Raw genomic sequence first — 16,079 nt, forward strand, 5'->3', positions numbered from 1 at the left:
TATGAAATGCGCCCTGATTAAATGGTGTTGTCATGGCAAGTAACAGTCCTCACTGTCAGAGTACACAAGCTAGTAAATCATGCTGAGGATGCAGAAAGCTGGAACAGGTGAAGCATTATCCACATAGTGGGTCTCCCGGAGGATATGGAATGGTATTCTATCTTGAGCGCTGGATGCTGACTGAAGTAGCCCAAACCTCCCGACACCCTTCTACGCTTTGGAATATACACATAGGGTGACAGCCCCCCAGCACCTGACATACCTTCTCACCTAGAGGTGGCCAAACTGCTCTTTTTCAGAGACAGACATCCTTCTGCAAGGGGCCAGAATAACGGGCCCATATAACATTATAAACGAGAAGGTCACGCTGTTGCCAGACTATACTGCTGCAGTACAGTCTAAGAGGGCCTCCTTCTTGGAGGTGAACAGAGCACTAAGCAAGGAAGGCCTTCAGTACTCCCTGATGTTTCCAGCCCAAACTGAAGATTCTGTTGGATGGCACATCCAATTTCTGTGATGACCCCCAAACAGAATGGGACTGGCTAGATGCATAGAAAATGGGAATGACCCCTCCAGGGCCCTCGCTGGCTGAAAGACGACACCAAGTGGAAACCCTGGAAAAGACCCCATAGGTCAAGAAGCAGAGGTGCCCGAACAAAGCCAGCCACCACCCAACCGGTACTGGAGCGAGTGGCGGCTCTCCAGGTGACAACGGAAATCACAGTACTATCAGTGTCCGCTTCGGAGTTGGTCTCCTCATCGAAGGGGCAGTCGGCAGCATTGGAGTCGATGGGATCAGTTTTGGAAGGAGAGGTCCTCTCTGGCATGACCCCACAATCAGTTGATGATCTAATCTAACTTAGAGGTTAGTGCATACCTTGCCATGCTGTCCTTTGGCCTCTCTGCAGGCAATCTGCTACAACCGGTGCAGTACAAAAGGGGGTGGTGATGGACGGAGCATCTGAATCAATCAAACACTCACACCCAGTCAAAAGATCTGGGTTTAATCCATCACCGTTCTTTAGCCCACTCTGCCACCCCAGTTCTGACATGGCTATATGCAAATCAGTCTGACCCTGTGCCTCATGGGAACAGTCCAGCCCGAACTGCCAAGCCATGTCTTCCCTGGACCGGAAACAAGCTTCCGAGGACCGGTTTCTGGCATTCCAGCCGTCTTCAGCCCGGCTTGCTTGAATCCAGTGGCAAAGTGAGCAAGGGACTCACATCTGAGCATACCCTGCCACACTTATGGCGGCCAAAAGCGGAGACCCAGTCACAATGCAAGAGATAAGATACCATTAAGGAAATGGCCACTGGCTGGCAAGACCCTGGGCCCCGACGAACTCCCAGCAGAGTTTTACGCTACATTTATTGGACAACTGACCCATGAAATTGGAATCGCTCTATTCGGAGTCCTTGCGAGTCGGTCACCTGCCTGACTCCACAAGGTGTGCTACTGTGATACCCCTCCCTGCACCTATGTCTACATTCCAGCCACTATCCATGCTAAACATGGACTTCAACATCCTGAGTAAAGTGCTTGCTTAAGGATTGCTCCAATTTATGCTGGCCCTGATCCATAAGGATCAAAACTGTTCCATACGGAACGGTAGCACCTCCGTAACCTCAGGACTGTATCATGTTCTTTTCCAACCAACGGTACAAGCACTTTTAGGGGGAATACCAGTAGACCTCGAGAAGGCCTATGATTTTATACGGTGGGACTTCTTGGCAAAAACAATGTGTAATATGGGAGTGGGGGAGGCCTGGATTAAATGGGTCACACGTCTCTGTGCCAGCATGCATCATGCGTTAAGACCGGCAGTGCGATTTCAGAAACGTATGAGAAATGTTTCGGGGTACGAGACAGGGTTGCCCGCATCTCCTCTTCTATTCGCCTTAGCCATCGAATCCCTAGTGGAGTTATTTCATCAGGAAGGTGGTGGCAGTGGCATAATGATAGATGACATGAACACATCATCTTGCTTTATGCAGATGACCTCCTCCTGTATCTTTCTGATGGCCCTGTTGGATCTCCAGATGCAATCCGATGCCTGGAAGAGTTTGGGGTGCTCTCGGGTCTACAGGTCTCCAAAATTGTGATGCTTCCTCTCCTGTTCTATATATGCACAAAGCCTCCCGGTTAGGGTAAAGTGAGAAAGACCCCGCACTCACGAACACGGTATCTGCCGTGCCCCAATGGACTACAACGTCCATGTTCACCTCCCGTGTTTCCAGAGGAGGAAGCTGACCGCCGGCCTGAACAGGAAGTCCTGCCCCCCATACCCCAGAAAAGAAGAGCGCGAACCAATGAAAGGCGCGCAGGGTCAGAATACGAGTAGTAGAGTAGACGCGGGAGGAGAAACAAGACGGCGTCATACAGCGGCAGAAGAGAGCGAAGACGCGGGACCTGGTTGGACCAGTGATGACGCGGGACCCGGTCGGACCAGTGAAGACGCGGGACCCGGTGGCGACCAAGAAGACGCGGGACCCGATTTGGAGGACTCCAGAACGACAGGAAGCCCAGAAGACGGAGAAGAAAGCTGGTCGGAGGACTGGTGGTGTCCGGAGGAGACTGGAAGGCGGCCGTAACTCGGAGGAGAGTTACGGCTGGGCCGGTGAGTGTAACTGGCTCGGGGTCACACAGAGGGAGGGGGGAGGAGGTTGTCATAGTGGGAGGGAAGAGCACAAACTGTTTGAAGACGGGTTTCAACTTGGAGAAGGAGCATGTGTAGTACCAGGGGCATATAGTGTACACCAGGGCACTTTGAAAGCTATGTCACATTAAAACAGTAATAGAACGTACTGCTAGCCGACCTCTGCACGTATATGCACACTGTTTCCTCCCTTCCCATGGCACCTAAAGTTCACCATCCCTGAATCCCTATTCCAGACTGATTAATAGGAGAGCTCAGTTCCATCCTGAATCTTACTGGATATTCTTGACAAGTCACAACGGTGTGGTGAAGGGACAACCCAAAAATAATCTTAACAAACCCCATTCTGACGGTTCACCCATTGTTTCTTTAATCCTTCTATGAGCCTCCGGAAAGGCCATCACGGTCTAGAAGAGCCAGAGGGCAAGAAAACACCTTTGCAAGCCTCAAATTTCTCCAGCTCATCCCAGGAATCGTCAGAAGAAGAAGAACCACCACCTTGCCAACCATTTCCGTCTCCCCCTGCTATCAATAAACCCATTTCTAAACCTTTATTGCAGCCTCCTCGCCTGTTTATCAAGCCCGCGCTCCCACAGGTGACTTTAGTATGGTTCAGGCAACTGGATGTCCTGCTCAGGGAATTGATATGGGACCGGGTCACCACAGGGTGTCACTCGAGGTCCAGAGACGTTTGCCAACTGATTTTGAACTGTACTGCCTGGCAGCACAGCTGTAGAGGGTAGCCAAATAGCTTGATGGGTCACGGAGAGACAAAATGGATCTCCTGGATTTAACACCACACATGGGGAGCTTAATGATCCAACTACTATGACCGGAACTGGCTATTCTACAAACGAGCAGCCTACTGTTGATAGATGTGCAATGCTGGCGTCGCTGCACAGTATGGATCCACAGAGCTCCTCTTTATGCCCCGCCCGGCCACTGGTGGGCTAGGCTCATGTTGACCTTATTTCTTGTTTTACTGCTGCCCAACTCTGAGTGGACGGAGGCCAGACTGGCAACGGTAGGCGACTGCTACCAGTTATACACCCTGATAAAGCTAGAAGACGGAACAATACACATTGCACCAGGGGAAATTCCTGAAGCAAGAAGCACTGGTGTGGACTTTTCCTGATCTGTGGGTGGGATATCGGAGGAACACACAACTCATTCAGTGCTCCAGCTTTTGTTTTTATTGGGATCGGTGAGGCACCTGGTGACATGGTTTTATAGGTCTCTAATGATATGGGGTGGAGATCTTTGGTGACGCTCCGAGCTAGATGGAACAGTGTCTTAGGCCGAGAGGTCACGTAAAGGGAATGGGGCAAAATATTGATATATCCTAAGAAAGTATCTCGCAATACTAGGCTGAAATATATACAGTTCAACTTCGTGCATATGACCGATCTCACACTCCACAGTCTACAGGTCATATATAGTGGGGGAACTTGTGAATGTCCTAGATTTTAGCTATCTGATACTGATTTTAGTCCTGGGACGTGGGGGTACGCTACCCTTCAATCGTTTTGGACTGCTGTACTTCTCCGGTTGCATACCGCATTAGTCTGCTGTCTCCCTCACACAGTAGAGACCTGTCTCTTAAGGGGGGTTCCCCGGACCCAAAACAAGTAAAGTGGATACTAAATTCCTTGACCTGGCTCTTATTCTGGCTAAACAGTATAGCAATGGCATGGAAATCTGGGACTGTTGGAGGTGTGGATCAGAGACGTTACCATTTGGGTCAGAGAGGAAGAAAGGGCCCACCTCTGGATATTCTGATGGAAGCCACTAGACGTACATACAAAACTGACAAGTACTGCAACATAATCCCCCAGCCTACCCCCCTGCCACCGAGGGACGATTACCCAGAGACATATCAGTTATACTATTTATTTCTATTGTTTACCTTATATCCTTTAGTTTCCCAATTTGGGGACAATACATTTTATTATTACCCCAGTTCGTTCCCTTTTGCTTACTCTTGACTCCGAGTCATTAGGCATGCCTGCACTAGGATCTGTAAGAAGTCCACCTTGAGATTGGTCGTGGAAGAAACTAAAGATTACATATTTGTGAGAAGTTGGTGTGAGAAGTTGGCCTGATATATAATGTTCACTATTCTAGTGAACACTTTGTATCAGTCCAAACAACCCTTATTGATGATTGGTTGTAAGTCAACCTTATAGACCAGCTATCCTAGTAGCATGGATACGAGCAGTCTTCGGGCTAAACTCTAGAGGGCGTGTTAAGCCAGCTGTTATACCATCACATATACCCCTTGAACACCAAGTGAAAGGACACCACACAAGTGTTATGAAAATAAACAGTGTATTTATTTAGATCACAACAGCCCTGTACTCTTTATGAGGACAGGGTACTAAGCACACAACAAAACTCTTACGAAAATACTTTAAGTTGCACAATTTACACAAATGCCCGAGGGGCACGAAAAACTATATACTCTAAAAGTGGAATGCGAAATTACTAGCAGGTAAGTACTAATCTCATAGGGTTTAGAATCGCTAGGACTGGACTACTGAACCTTCAGATTACTAGCAGGAGGCCTAGGGGACTCGGGTGCAGAGTGTGCACTCTCACGCGGGATGCGGGACATAGTCTATGCATACTAGTAAATGCAAAGTTAGTGTTCTCGGGCGAACCCGACTAGGTAGAGCTGAAACGAAAAAGGATCTGGACCCTTGGATAGTGAGGCTATGCTGGGGCACCGAAATGCCGAAGTTACCTAGCCCAGGGGCTGCGGATGCATAGGTCTGGAAAGACGTCGGGAATCCTCGTTGCAGTCTATGGAGCCTGAAAGAAGAAGTTGCTGGCAGGCGACCAGTGAAGAGATTTGGATGGTTCTAAGCCTGGATCGGAGATGGAAGACACCTGTAAGCAGAGGGGACCAAGTTCTGGATCACTAGCCAGTGATTAGATGGGCACCAGCATGGCACCGGCTGAAGTCACCTCAACCAGGTGAGTGGGCGACGCTGGGCTCTGCAGGCTCACGGACCAGGAGGCGTTGTCGGCGACCAGCATGGAGGTGCGAGCTGTCCCACGATGGTATCTGCTGTCGACGTCGCTGGACCCAGGATTGGGGCAACAAGTCTTGGCAAATGCAAGCCCACGCGGTGGACTCAAAATGGCGTCTGGAGTGGACCAGGAGGGTCCGGGGTGCTCCTCTTTTAGAGGGGAGCAAGGGCCAGTCTGGAGCAACCAGACCAGCAGTGTTGATGTCGTTGTTCGTCGTCGGGAAGGCCACAAGCCAGCGGGCTAGTAGCCAGACAACGCGGTGAGCAGCAAAGAGCAGAAGGGCCCCACGCAGATCTGGTGGATGCTGGAGGGCTGAACTTCGGTGCTGGAGCTGCTCAGGGTTGGGGCTTCTCGGACCCCAAAGCACTCACCCGAGGATCCCTCGGCGGTCGTGCTGGGCAAGAGTCGTGCAGTCTTGAAGATGGCCGGTCCCTCGAGGTCTCGTCGCACCCACGGATCTCAGCTGAGCTGACGATGTGGGTAGAGGTCAGAGGTGCCAGGGAAGCCGGGTCTCGTCGTGCTGGTCAGTCGGATTCCGGAGGAAGGACGTGCAGCAAACCGCAGTGTTCTTGGACGGTGCCTGCGGGTGCAGGGTGACTACTCCTTAGTCACAAGGGAGAAATCTTGAGAAGAAGTCAAGAGTTCCTTTCGTAGAAAGTAGTTTCAGGATTCAAAGATGATCTAATTTGGAAGGGGGCCCGCTCCTATCTTTATACTAGGAAAAGTGGCTGGCACGCGACTAGGTCCTGCCCATGGGTGGGACCAGGAAGGGGGGTGGTTACACCCCCCTCCAATGCCGGACTTTCCCCAGCTCAGGGGCTGGTGTGCCCCTGGAACTGGTTCTAGCCGGCAGATGCATAGTGAGCACCGGGGTGCCACTTGCAGTCACCTTCCTCTAAAGCCCTGCCTACCCAGGATACACAAATCCCTGTCTGGGATGGTGCTAGCACCGCCCCTGACAGGAAACCCTTTGTCCAAGCTCCCCTCACTGGAAGGACTCCCAGCTGCAGGGGGTCAGACTTGTGTCTATGGTGGCAGCATCCATTTTGTGATGCTGAGGCTTGAGTTAACTTTAACCGGCGTTCACAGTTACATACATGTCGTGTCCCTCTAGAAGGGTGGAATGCTAACCCCGCCGCCAGAATTGGCGAGGGGTTAGTATTCCAATTTGTATGACACCTTACTCGACATGTTTTGATAAAGTGATACCAGAGTTAGCATATAACCGCGAGGATTATAATGCACTTAAGAGTATATGGTATGCGTTATCATGGAACAGCTATTAGGACTTGGTTCCGCAAGCTGCAAACGGGCTCAGCTCATGCCAGAGCACCATCTCACACGATTCCAAGCACTCTGCCTTCAGGATTGTCAAGGCCTGCCATAGGAGTGACTGATAGGAATCTGTGCGTCCATTTTAAGGTTAGATATAGGTATACTATATCTAAAGCAAAGGACGATTACACCAGCTTGCCCCAGCTGTCGTGCAGCCAGTTGTGTCAGATTTAGATGGCCAGCCATGGGGTGGCATAATACATGCTGCAGCACCTGGTAGGCCCTGGGTACACCTATGCCCTGAGTTACAGGGTCTGATAAGGTGGCCCAGTACCAATTGGATATGTACCTAAGGTACATGGAATCCATTTTACAGAGAGAGCAGTAGGCCTGGGGTCCTGATTGGCAGGGTCCCAGGCCAACTAAGTCGGAAAACCAGCAAAACACCAGGCAAAAAGTTGGGGGCAACCATAGTCAGGTATCCACCTTCCTACAGTTGGCCTGATATATAGTGCTCACTATTCTAGTGATCACTGTGTATCATACCAAACGACCCTTATTGATGATTGGTTGTAGGTCAACCTTATAGACCAGCTATCCTAGTAGCGTGGACAAAAGCAGTCTTTAGGCTAAACTCTAGAGGGCGTGTTAAGCCAGCTGTTTTACCATCACATATACCCCTTGAACACCAAGTGAAAGGACACCACACAAGTTGTTATGAAAATAAAGGATATTTATTTATAACAAGTCTTCCCTGAACTCTTTATGAGTCAGGGAGCTAAGCACAATACAAAACTCTTACGAAAATACTTCAAGTTGCACAATTTACACAAATGCCCGAGGGGCACAAAAAACCATATACACTAAAAGTGGAATGCGAAATACTAGCAGGTAAGTAACAAGATCCAGAGGCTTCAAGATCGCTAGGACTACACTACTGAACCCTAAGGTTAGGAGCAGGAGGCCTAGGGAGATCAGTGCAGAGTGTGCACTCTCACGCGGGATGCGGGACAAAGTCTTTGGAGGCTAGTATTTCTAAAGTTACTGTTTTCAGACGAATCCGACTAGGTAGACTAAAAACGACAAAGGATCTGGACACTTGGATAGTGAACCTGTGTTGGAGCACCGAAATGCTCGGGTTACCTAGCCCAGGGGCTGCGGCTGCATAGGGATCAAAAGACGTCGGGAATCCTCGTTGTAGTCTATGGAGCCTGAAAGAAGAAGTTGCTGGCAGGCACCAGTGAAGAAGTTCGGTGTGATCCAAGCCTGGATCGGTGATAGAGATGACCTGAAAGCAGAGGGGACTCAGTTCTTAATCACTAGCCAGTGATTGTGTGGGCACCAGGATGGCACCGGATGAAGTCACCCCGATCAGGTGAGTGGGCGACGCTGGACTCTGCAGTCACACGGGCCAGGAGGCGTTGCCTGCGACCAGGCTGGAGGTGCGAGCTGTCCCACGATGGTCTCTGCTGATGGCGATGCTGGAACCAGGATTGGAGCAATAAGCCTTGGCAAAGGCAAGCCCACGCGGTGGAGTCAAGATGGCGTCTGGAGTGGACCAGGAGGGTCCGGGGTGCTCCTCTTTTGGAAGGGAGCAAGGGCCAGTCTGGAGCAACCAGACCAGCGGTGAAATCGTCGTGGTACGTCGTCAGGAGGGCCACTAGCCAGCAGGCAAGTGACCAGACAACGCGGTGAGCAGCAAAGAGCAGAAGGGCCCCACGCAGATCTCGTGGATGCTGGGGGGCTGGACTTCGGTGCTGGAGCTGCTCAGGGTTGGGGCTTCTCAAACCCCAGTGCACTCACTCGAGGATCCCTCGGCGGTCGTGCTGGTTAAGCGTCGTGCTGGTTTTGAAAATGGCCGGTCCCTCAGGTCTCGTCACACCCACGAATCTCAGCTGGGCTGATGATGCAGGTAGAGGTCAGAGATGCCAGGGAATCCGGGTCTCGTCGAGCTGGTCAGTCTTGATCCAGAGGATGGACGTGCAGCAAACCGCGATGCTTAGGTGGTGCCTGCGGGTGCAGGGTGGCTACTCCTTAGCCACAAGGGAGAGTCTTCAGAAAAAGTCAAGAGTTCCTTTCGTGAAAAGTAGTTCAAGATTCAGAATTATCTAATTTGGGAAGGGGGCCTGCTCCTACCTTTATCCTAAGAAAAGGGGCTGGCACGCGACTAGGTCCTGCCCATGGGAGGGACCAGGAGGGGGGTGGTTACACCCCTCTCCTTTGTCCGGTCTCTCCCCAGCTCAGGGGCTGGGGTGCCCCTGGAACTGGTTTGAGCCGGCATATGCACAGTGAGCACCGGGGTGCCACTTGCAGTCACCTTCCTCTCAGCCCTGCCTACCTGGGATACACAAAACCCTGTCTGGGATGGTGCTAGCACCGCCCCTGACAGGAAACCTTTTGTCCGAGCTCTCCTCGCTGGAAGGACTACCAGCAGCAGGAGGTCAGTCCTGCGTCTGTGGTGGCAGCATCCATTTTGTGATGCTGAGGCTCGAGTTAACTTTAACTGGGGTTCACAGTTACATACATGTCGTGTCCCTCTAGAAGGGTGGAATGCTAACGCCGTCGCCAGAATTGGTGAGGGGTTAGTATTCCAATTCGTATGACACCTTACTCGACATGTTTTGATAAAGCGATACCAAAGTTTGCAAATAACCGCGAGGATTATAATGCACTTAAGAGTATATGGTACGCGTTATCATGGAACAGCTATCAGGACATGGTTCAGCAAGCTGCAAATGGGCTCAGCTCATGCCAGAGCGCCATCTCACATAATTCCAAGCACTCTGCCGTCAGGATTGATAAGGCCTGCCATAGGAGTGACTGATAGGAATACATGTGTCCATTTTAGGGTTAGATATAGGAATACTATATCTAAAGCAAAGGGTGATTACACCACCTTGCCCCAGCTGTCGTGCAGCCATTTGTGTCAGATTTGGGTGGCCAGCCAGGAGTGGCATAATACATGCTGCAGCCCCTGGTAGGCCCTGGGTACACCTAGGCCCTGGATACCTAAGGTATGCTGTACAGGGACTGATAAGGTGGCCCAGTACCAATTGGTAAATGCACCTAAGGTACATGGGATCCATTTTACAGAGAGAGCAGTGGGCCTGGGGTCCTGAATAGGAGGATCCCAGGTCAACTAAGTCGAAAAACCAGCAAAACACCAGGCAAAAAGTTGCGGGCAACCATAGTCAGCTATCCACCTTCCTACAATATTCACAAGATTTTGCATGTAAGCTCTGGCAAGATTTAAAGCAGAAAGGGGGATTTCAGACCTTACAAGGAATATATACTGTTTTGCTTAAGAATTTATTGCTAAATGTGTATGCTTTTGACCGCTGTAGACCTCCAATTCGCCTCACTGTTTTACTGTATTGTCACCATAAAAGAATGGCTTGACCTACCGCACATGTTATGTTAATATAAGTTTTGTATAGCGCTCAGCTACTCCGAAGAGTGTCCCGGCGCTAAAAACCCAAGAAGGTGCAGAGCAGGAGAGATTGACAAATTTACTGTACAAAAAGCCACGATTTGAGGTCTTTCCTAAAGGCTAAGAGATTGACATTCTTCCTTAAGGACAAAGGCAAGGCATTCCATAGTTGTGGCGCCAAGCGTTTGAAGGAGTGACCTCCGATCCGAGCTCGTCTAATTGCCGGGACAGAAGGCAAGGCCAGAGAGAACGACCAAAGCGACCGAGATGGCAAATAGAAATCAAGTCTTTTCCTAATGTATTTGGCACCTGTGCCATGGAGTGCCTTAAAGGCCAAAGTAAGAGCTTTGAAGATGATACGTTTGCGTATTGGAAGCCAGTGGAGGGCTTTCAAAAGATCTCTCGCACTGGATCTCTGATGAAGACCGAAGATTGCTCGAGCAGCAGAGTTTTGCACCGTTTGCAAACGCGATAACAGAAATTCAGGAAGGCCAAGATACAATACGTTAGCGTAGTCCAAGCGTAAGCCTATCAGTGCTTGAACAGTGATTCTTCTGTGAGCAAAAGATAATAGTGGCAAGAACTTCCTGAGCATTTTTAGGATACCGAAACATTTTCCCACCAGACCGAGGTTCTGGGGCTTTAGGGTAAGACCGTTGTCTACCTTCACTCCCAGATTCTTGGCCGCAGAAGTAGCAGCAGCGGGGGTAAACGTGGCCGCTGGCCACCAGGACTTCCAGCCCACGTCGGGAGGGCAACCGAAGAAAAGCACCTCAGACTTGTCTGAGTTGCATTTGAGGCTGTTAAATTGAAACCAGCTAAAAACAGCCTCAAGACATCTTTTGATACTCTCTCCATTGAAGTCTAAGTTCTTATCACAGGAAAAGAGGAGCTGGGTATCATCCGCATATGAAACGATCTGGGCACCGTAGGGCTCAGCCAGCGCCGCCAGAGGGGCCATATAGATGTTTGTTTGTATCGATACCAAATGCTAATAACATGTTTTTTTTTAAACCTAACAAATTCATTTATCTCACATGACATTGACCATTGGACCGTATCAATTCTTTTATATTGTGCACATACATTTACTTCGCTGTTGAATATCCTATTTAATACACATTCACATTTGTAGGGAGTTGCTCTCCATATAGTGCACTAAAAAGGAGTACACTGTGTAAAGAGCTCAGTGGGCCCCCAGTTGGCTTACAAAGGCTAAACTAGATAATACTTACCCACTCCTTTGTGGTAGTGCGGGTGAGCAGTTAGGCTTATTAGAGAGTAGTGCTAAGCATTTGTTGTACTCTCAGAGGCAATAGATGAGACACATACGTAAATAAAAAATCCAAGACCAAATTAGAAAACTAACACTTCTTTATATATATTTTGTGAAACCAAGAACTTTGTTTAAAAGTAAGTGCTGTTTTTGTTAGCATTTTTTTTACAAGTAAGTACATCTTAAAAAACCTGTACGCCTTTACGCACAATGCAGTACTATGGAAGGAAGTCCTAAATGTATAAATGTAAGTACAGTCAGGGGTTCACCTTCTGAGTTTCGAGTTGTAGTGGGCCAAGGTCCAAACTACTACCAGAAGTTCTTTGAGAGCTGCCCTGGTTTCACCTGGAGCAGGGTGCTGGTGAGGTGGTTGCCGGGTGCGCTATGGTGAAGGGGGTCCACCTGGAAACAGGCTGCACAGGGGGACTTGGGGACAGGTCAGAGAGTTCCCAAATGGGGACTCCGGTCATAAGGGGTCTTGAAGCAAGGGGCACAGACGGTTCTTCTCTGGGTGGCTCGGGTGCAGAGTGGTTTAGGCTGCTGGGCCAAATGCTCAAAGATGTTCCTTGTGGTTAGGGACAAACGGCTGGCAGGTGCAAAATTAGGACAGCTTGACCACTCACAATGTGGGTTTCAGTGGTGCTGATGTCCCTTGATGGCTGCTTGGCCATGGTGCAGGAAGAATACCAACTTTACTCTCACTGTTGGTATTTGGTGCAGGCTGTCCGGTGCCCCAGGAATTGGTGCTGCACTGCTCTGCTCAGTCCTGGTGTCTTCACACTCGGTGGGGAAACAAATCTGACCTTCTAGAAGATGAGTACCTTCTCCTGGTCGCCTGTGGCGTTGGTCGGGCGGGGAGCTGCAAGGCGATGGACCCGACTGTGCTTGTTGGTGCCTGCGGACAGCAGGGGAGTAGCTACTCTACTCCAAGGGAGACTGAAGGCAATTTTCGAAGAGCTGGCAGGCTACCCAAGGCCTTGGTATTTCTCCTGATTGCAGGACGTGTCACTCTCTTGCAATTGTGGAGAGAGGTGCGTGTAGGCAGGGTTTGGCGCCAAAAGTTCTCAGTACGCCAGGCAGTGACTTTTCATTCGTCCTTCTGCTCTTGATCCGTCGAATCTGAGTTCTTGGGTTCAGGGGTGCTACCTAAATGCTTAATTTAGGGGTGTTACAGGGAGTGACAGGTAGTAGCCCAGTGGCCACTTCCTGTGGGAAATGGATATAACCCTGATACTATTAGGCTAATACCGTCCGAAAGAAGATGGAGGTATTTGAAAAGGTTCTGTACACTTCAGCTAGTTCACATTAGGGGAGGTGCTGTCTTGGTGTGGGCACACCTCCTAATCTTACTCATTTTCCCGCCTGTCTTGGTACCAAAAAGTGCAGTCAGGTCAAGGGGGTTGGCATCTCTGCTGTCTGGAGAGGCCTGGGTTGCATAACAAAGGCAGCAGGGCCTTTTAAGCTTCCCGCCCTGGAATGCAGTTTCTGCATGAAGGAGGCATAAACACCTCCGCTCAGAGCAGGCTTTGTTCCAGGTCTCCGAGAGCGATGCCTTTCACCTCAGGAGGTCAGAAACGTGTCTAGGTTGGCTGGCTGACTCTAAGGTGCTCTCTGGGTGCCATTATTAACAATTCCAACACTGGCAGATGAGATGTAGAGGTACAGTGAAGTGATCATGTAGCTGGGGAACCTGTAATCATGAGTGTCCAGCCCATGTACTCTGTATGGCTTCACTGTGTACTTGTGGTTTCTAAAAGGGAACTTGGTTATCGCAGGGACACATCCACTCATGCAGATATGCCCACACATGGGTATAGTTCTCCCTTCCTTAGGATTTTAAGGCTAGCTGTAGGAGTGACTTACCTATACCAGATGCAGTGCTCTGAAGGCATGGCACACTTCACTTTTCTCTGCACCAAGACACGCAACTTTCAATGGCAGTTTGCATAAGCTTGGTGGTTGGTTCTTTAAGGTGACACAATCCGTGCTGCTGCCCTTAGGGCACCATTTCCTAGGGATTACATGGAGTCTGAAGTGGTGCCAATTGTGGAGCAATGGTGCACTTTAGGGAAAGAATTCTGGTACTGGGTACCAGGTTAGCAGGAACCCAGTACACTTTAAGTCAAAGTTGCATCTGATATCAGGCAAAGACTGAGGTGACTACTGCAACCAAGTCCAGTTTCCTACCACAATACTTTCCCCATCCATTGCCAAATAAATTGACAGAAAGGATACTTTACGACTTTTTGTAGCAGTTTTGGCAGCGGCTGCTTGCCAGATAATCATGTTCTATTATATGTGTGCCTGAGCTTTATATGGACTCAAGTGTGCCAGTAAAAGTCAAAGTTGTTTTGTGTATGTGGAAACATTCGCTAAAGACCTTAATGTTTTATTTTTTATCTCAAACGTGCAGGGCTTTTTCTGATTCGGAATCATTTATCAAATATGTTGGTGCTGATCAGCAGGCAACTTTCGTAACTGCAGGGAAAGATCTCAATCGTTCAAGGGTAAGTATTTGTCTCCATTAGTGTCTATTGTCATAGCATCTGTATCTTGTTTCAGAACATTTACATTTTAATACATTTTGCACCTGTAATATTGTGCCTAAGTGAACAGTTTCCATAGCATCTCTTATTGGGCTCTGGAAACTGTCCCCGATAGACCCACACTTAAATGAAAAGGAAAACAATAGTAAACTGAGCAAATAAACAGCAGGTTTCCATGAGCAACTATCCACTTTCTCTCTATGTCACTACATGAGACAATAGACTCCAGAATGTAAACCAGGAGAACCTAGAAACTGAGTGACTTCAGACTTCAATAATCCCAGCAGCATTCTATCATGATAATGATTTTTTTTAAACTCTTTTTTTTTATTGACATTTTCCAATTGTATATATACAGCACTGCAACATGAGTTAACCAGTTTACAGTGTAGTCCATTACAAAAATGGGGTAACCTAATGATGGTCGTGGACCTGGGTTCAATGTGGTACAAAAGAAAATGGTCCTAGACCTTTTCTTTTAAAGGATATGAATCAAACCTACAATGTTATTGAAAACAGCTTCTTGAGCATGCACACTGTAGTTAATATATCTAATGTTAGTCGCTGTGCAGGGCCTGAAGAAAGAGCACTTCAGAAGGAGGAAGCTAGGGGCGTATGTCACAGACCTATTGCTCTTCTTTGGAAGGAAGTGGTTGATGAATGGGAGTCCCCTGGGGTTGAGGGAACAGTTGACATTGAGGAAGGGTACGCTGTGGGATGGTTTCCTGGTGTGTGGCGCATAGATTCTTCTGTAGATAGAATGGATTGCCTACCTCTGCGCCCCCCACCCCGCAGAAATATATGTTGTCCTGACAGCCTATAATATGCCTTAGATATGCATGGACATAGTTAATGTTAATATTTTATTGTGTATATTTTAAATGTGTATTATTATTATCGTATGGCATTTAGAGCTCCTGAAATAACCTCATCCCTGGCAGGTGTTTGTTTCCCTCTTCTGGTAGAGTGTGGGCATATTATTGTAGATTTAAAAAACTGATTCTGTGCTTATTTTGAACCATATTACTAATAGCTATAATCCAAGAAATCTGACTCAAGAGTTTATTCTGTACTGCATGGTAATATAATAAAAGTCCAGTAACTGCATTTTTGCAGGTCATGGCCTGGACTGCCTCAATGAAGGTCTGTCTTGGCATGGAAATGAGATTTGTGGGCATTAATAGTAAAGTCCAAGACATGAAAGGGTCTCGTGCTTTAAAGATATTCTTTTGACCAAACCGAAGTAGTCCGGAATATGTGGACGCCTTACTGTTGTAGTAAAGCCAGCACAGCTACCAGTGCCCATAAAAACCCACGGTGCAGTTGTCAGCCCAATTAGTAGGATTGTGAGTTGATAGACAATATGAACCTCTAAGTTTCGTCTGTGGGTGGGAAGGATCAGGAGGTCCAATAGGCATCCTGTAGTCCAGAGATACCAAAATCCACCTACGTTTAGGGCTATCAAGACTTTGCTCAGGAACAGCATCTTGACCTTTCGGATGAATTACGCTGGGCAAGGACAGATTTAAAATAGTTCTCAATCCTATGAAGTTCTGGGAGACCAAAAAGCAACTGGAGTAGAATTCCTTGTCTGTTTCTTCTAGAGGCACTTTCTTCAGCCCCTTTGCCTAGCAAGGTAATTAATTAAACCTTCAGATTTGAGACCTGTTGAAGAGCATATGTGTTATGAGGGCAGTCCTAGAGGAAGGCTCTGTTAGTTAAGGACACAGCCATAGTGGGTTAGTTGGATGACTCATCGATCAGCCGTGATTGTCTCCCAGTGGGTGGAGTAAGGCAACACACCCATGCTTCGCCCACACTGGACAATGGTGCTTATGGGAAGAGGAGGTTCACAGAGGTTT

The 16,079-nt window shown here is 48.6% G+C and overlaps 1 protein-coding gene across 2 annotated transcripts in view; it reads left to right on the plus strand.

The window, feature by feature from the left end:
* LOC147706850 (exportin-5-like) overlaps positions 1–16,079 on the plus strand; it is a 2,308,032-nt gene that overhangs the window by 937,557 nt on the left and 1,354,396 nt on the right. For both annotated transcript variants that reach the window (XM_086926017.1, XM_086926018.1), the window contains exon 19: positions 14,085–14,178. In XM_086926017.1, coding sequence (XP_086782143.1) covers positions 14,085–14,178 — 94 coding nt within the window. The remainder of the gene's footprint in view (positions 1–14,084; positions 14,179–16,079) is intronic.

The sequence above is a fragment of the Lissotriton vulgaris genome, chromosome 6 (genome assembly GCF_964263255.1).
Source record: "Lissotriton vulgaris chromosome 6, aLisVul1.2, whole genome shotgun sequence".
NCBI classification, from domain to species: Eukaryota; Metazoa; Chordata; class Amphibia; order Caudata; family Salamandridae; genus Lissotriton; species Lissotriton vulgaris.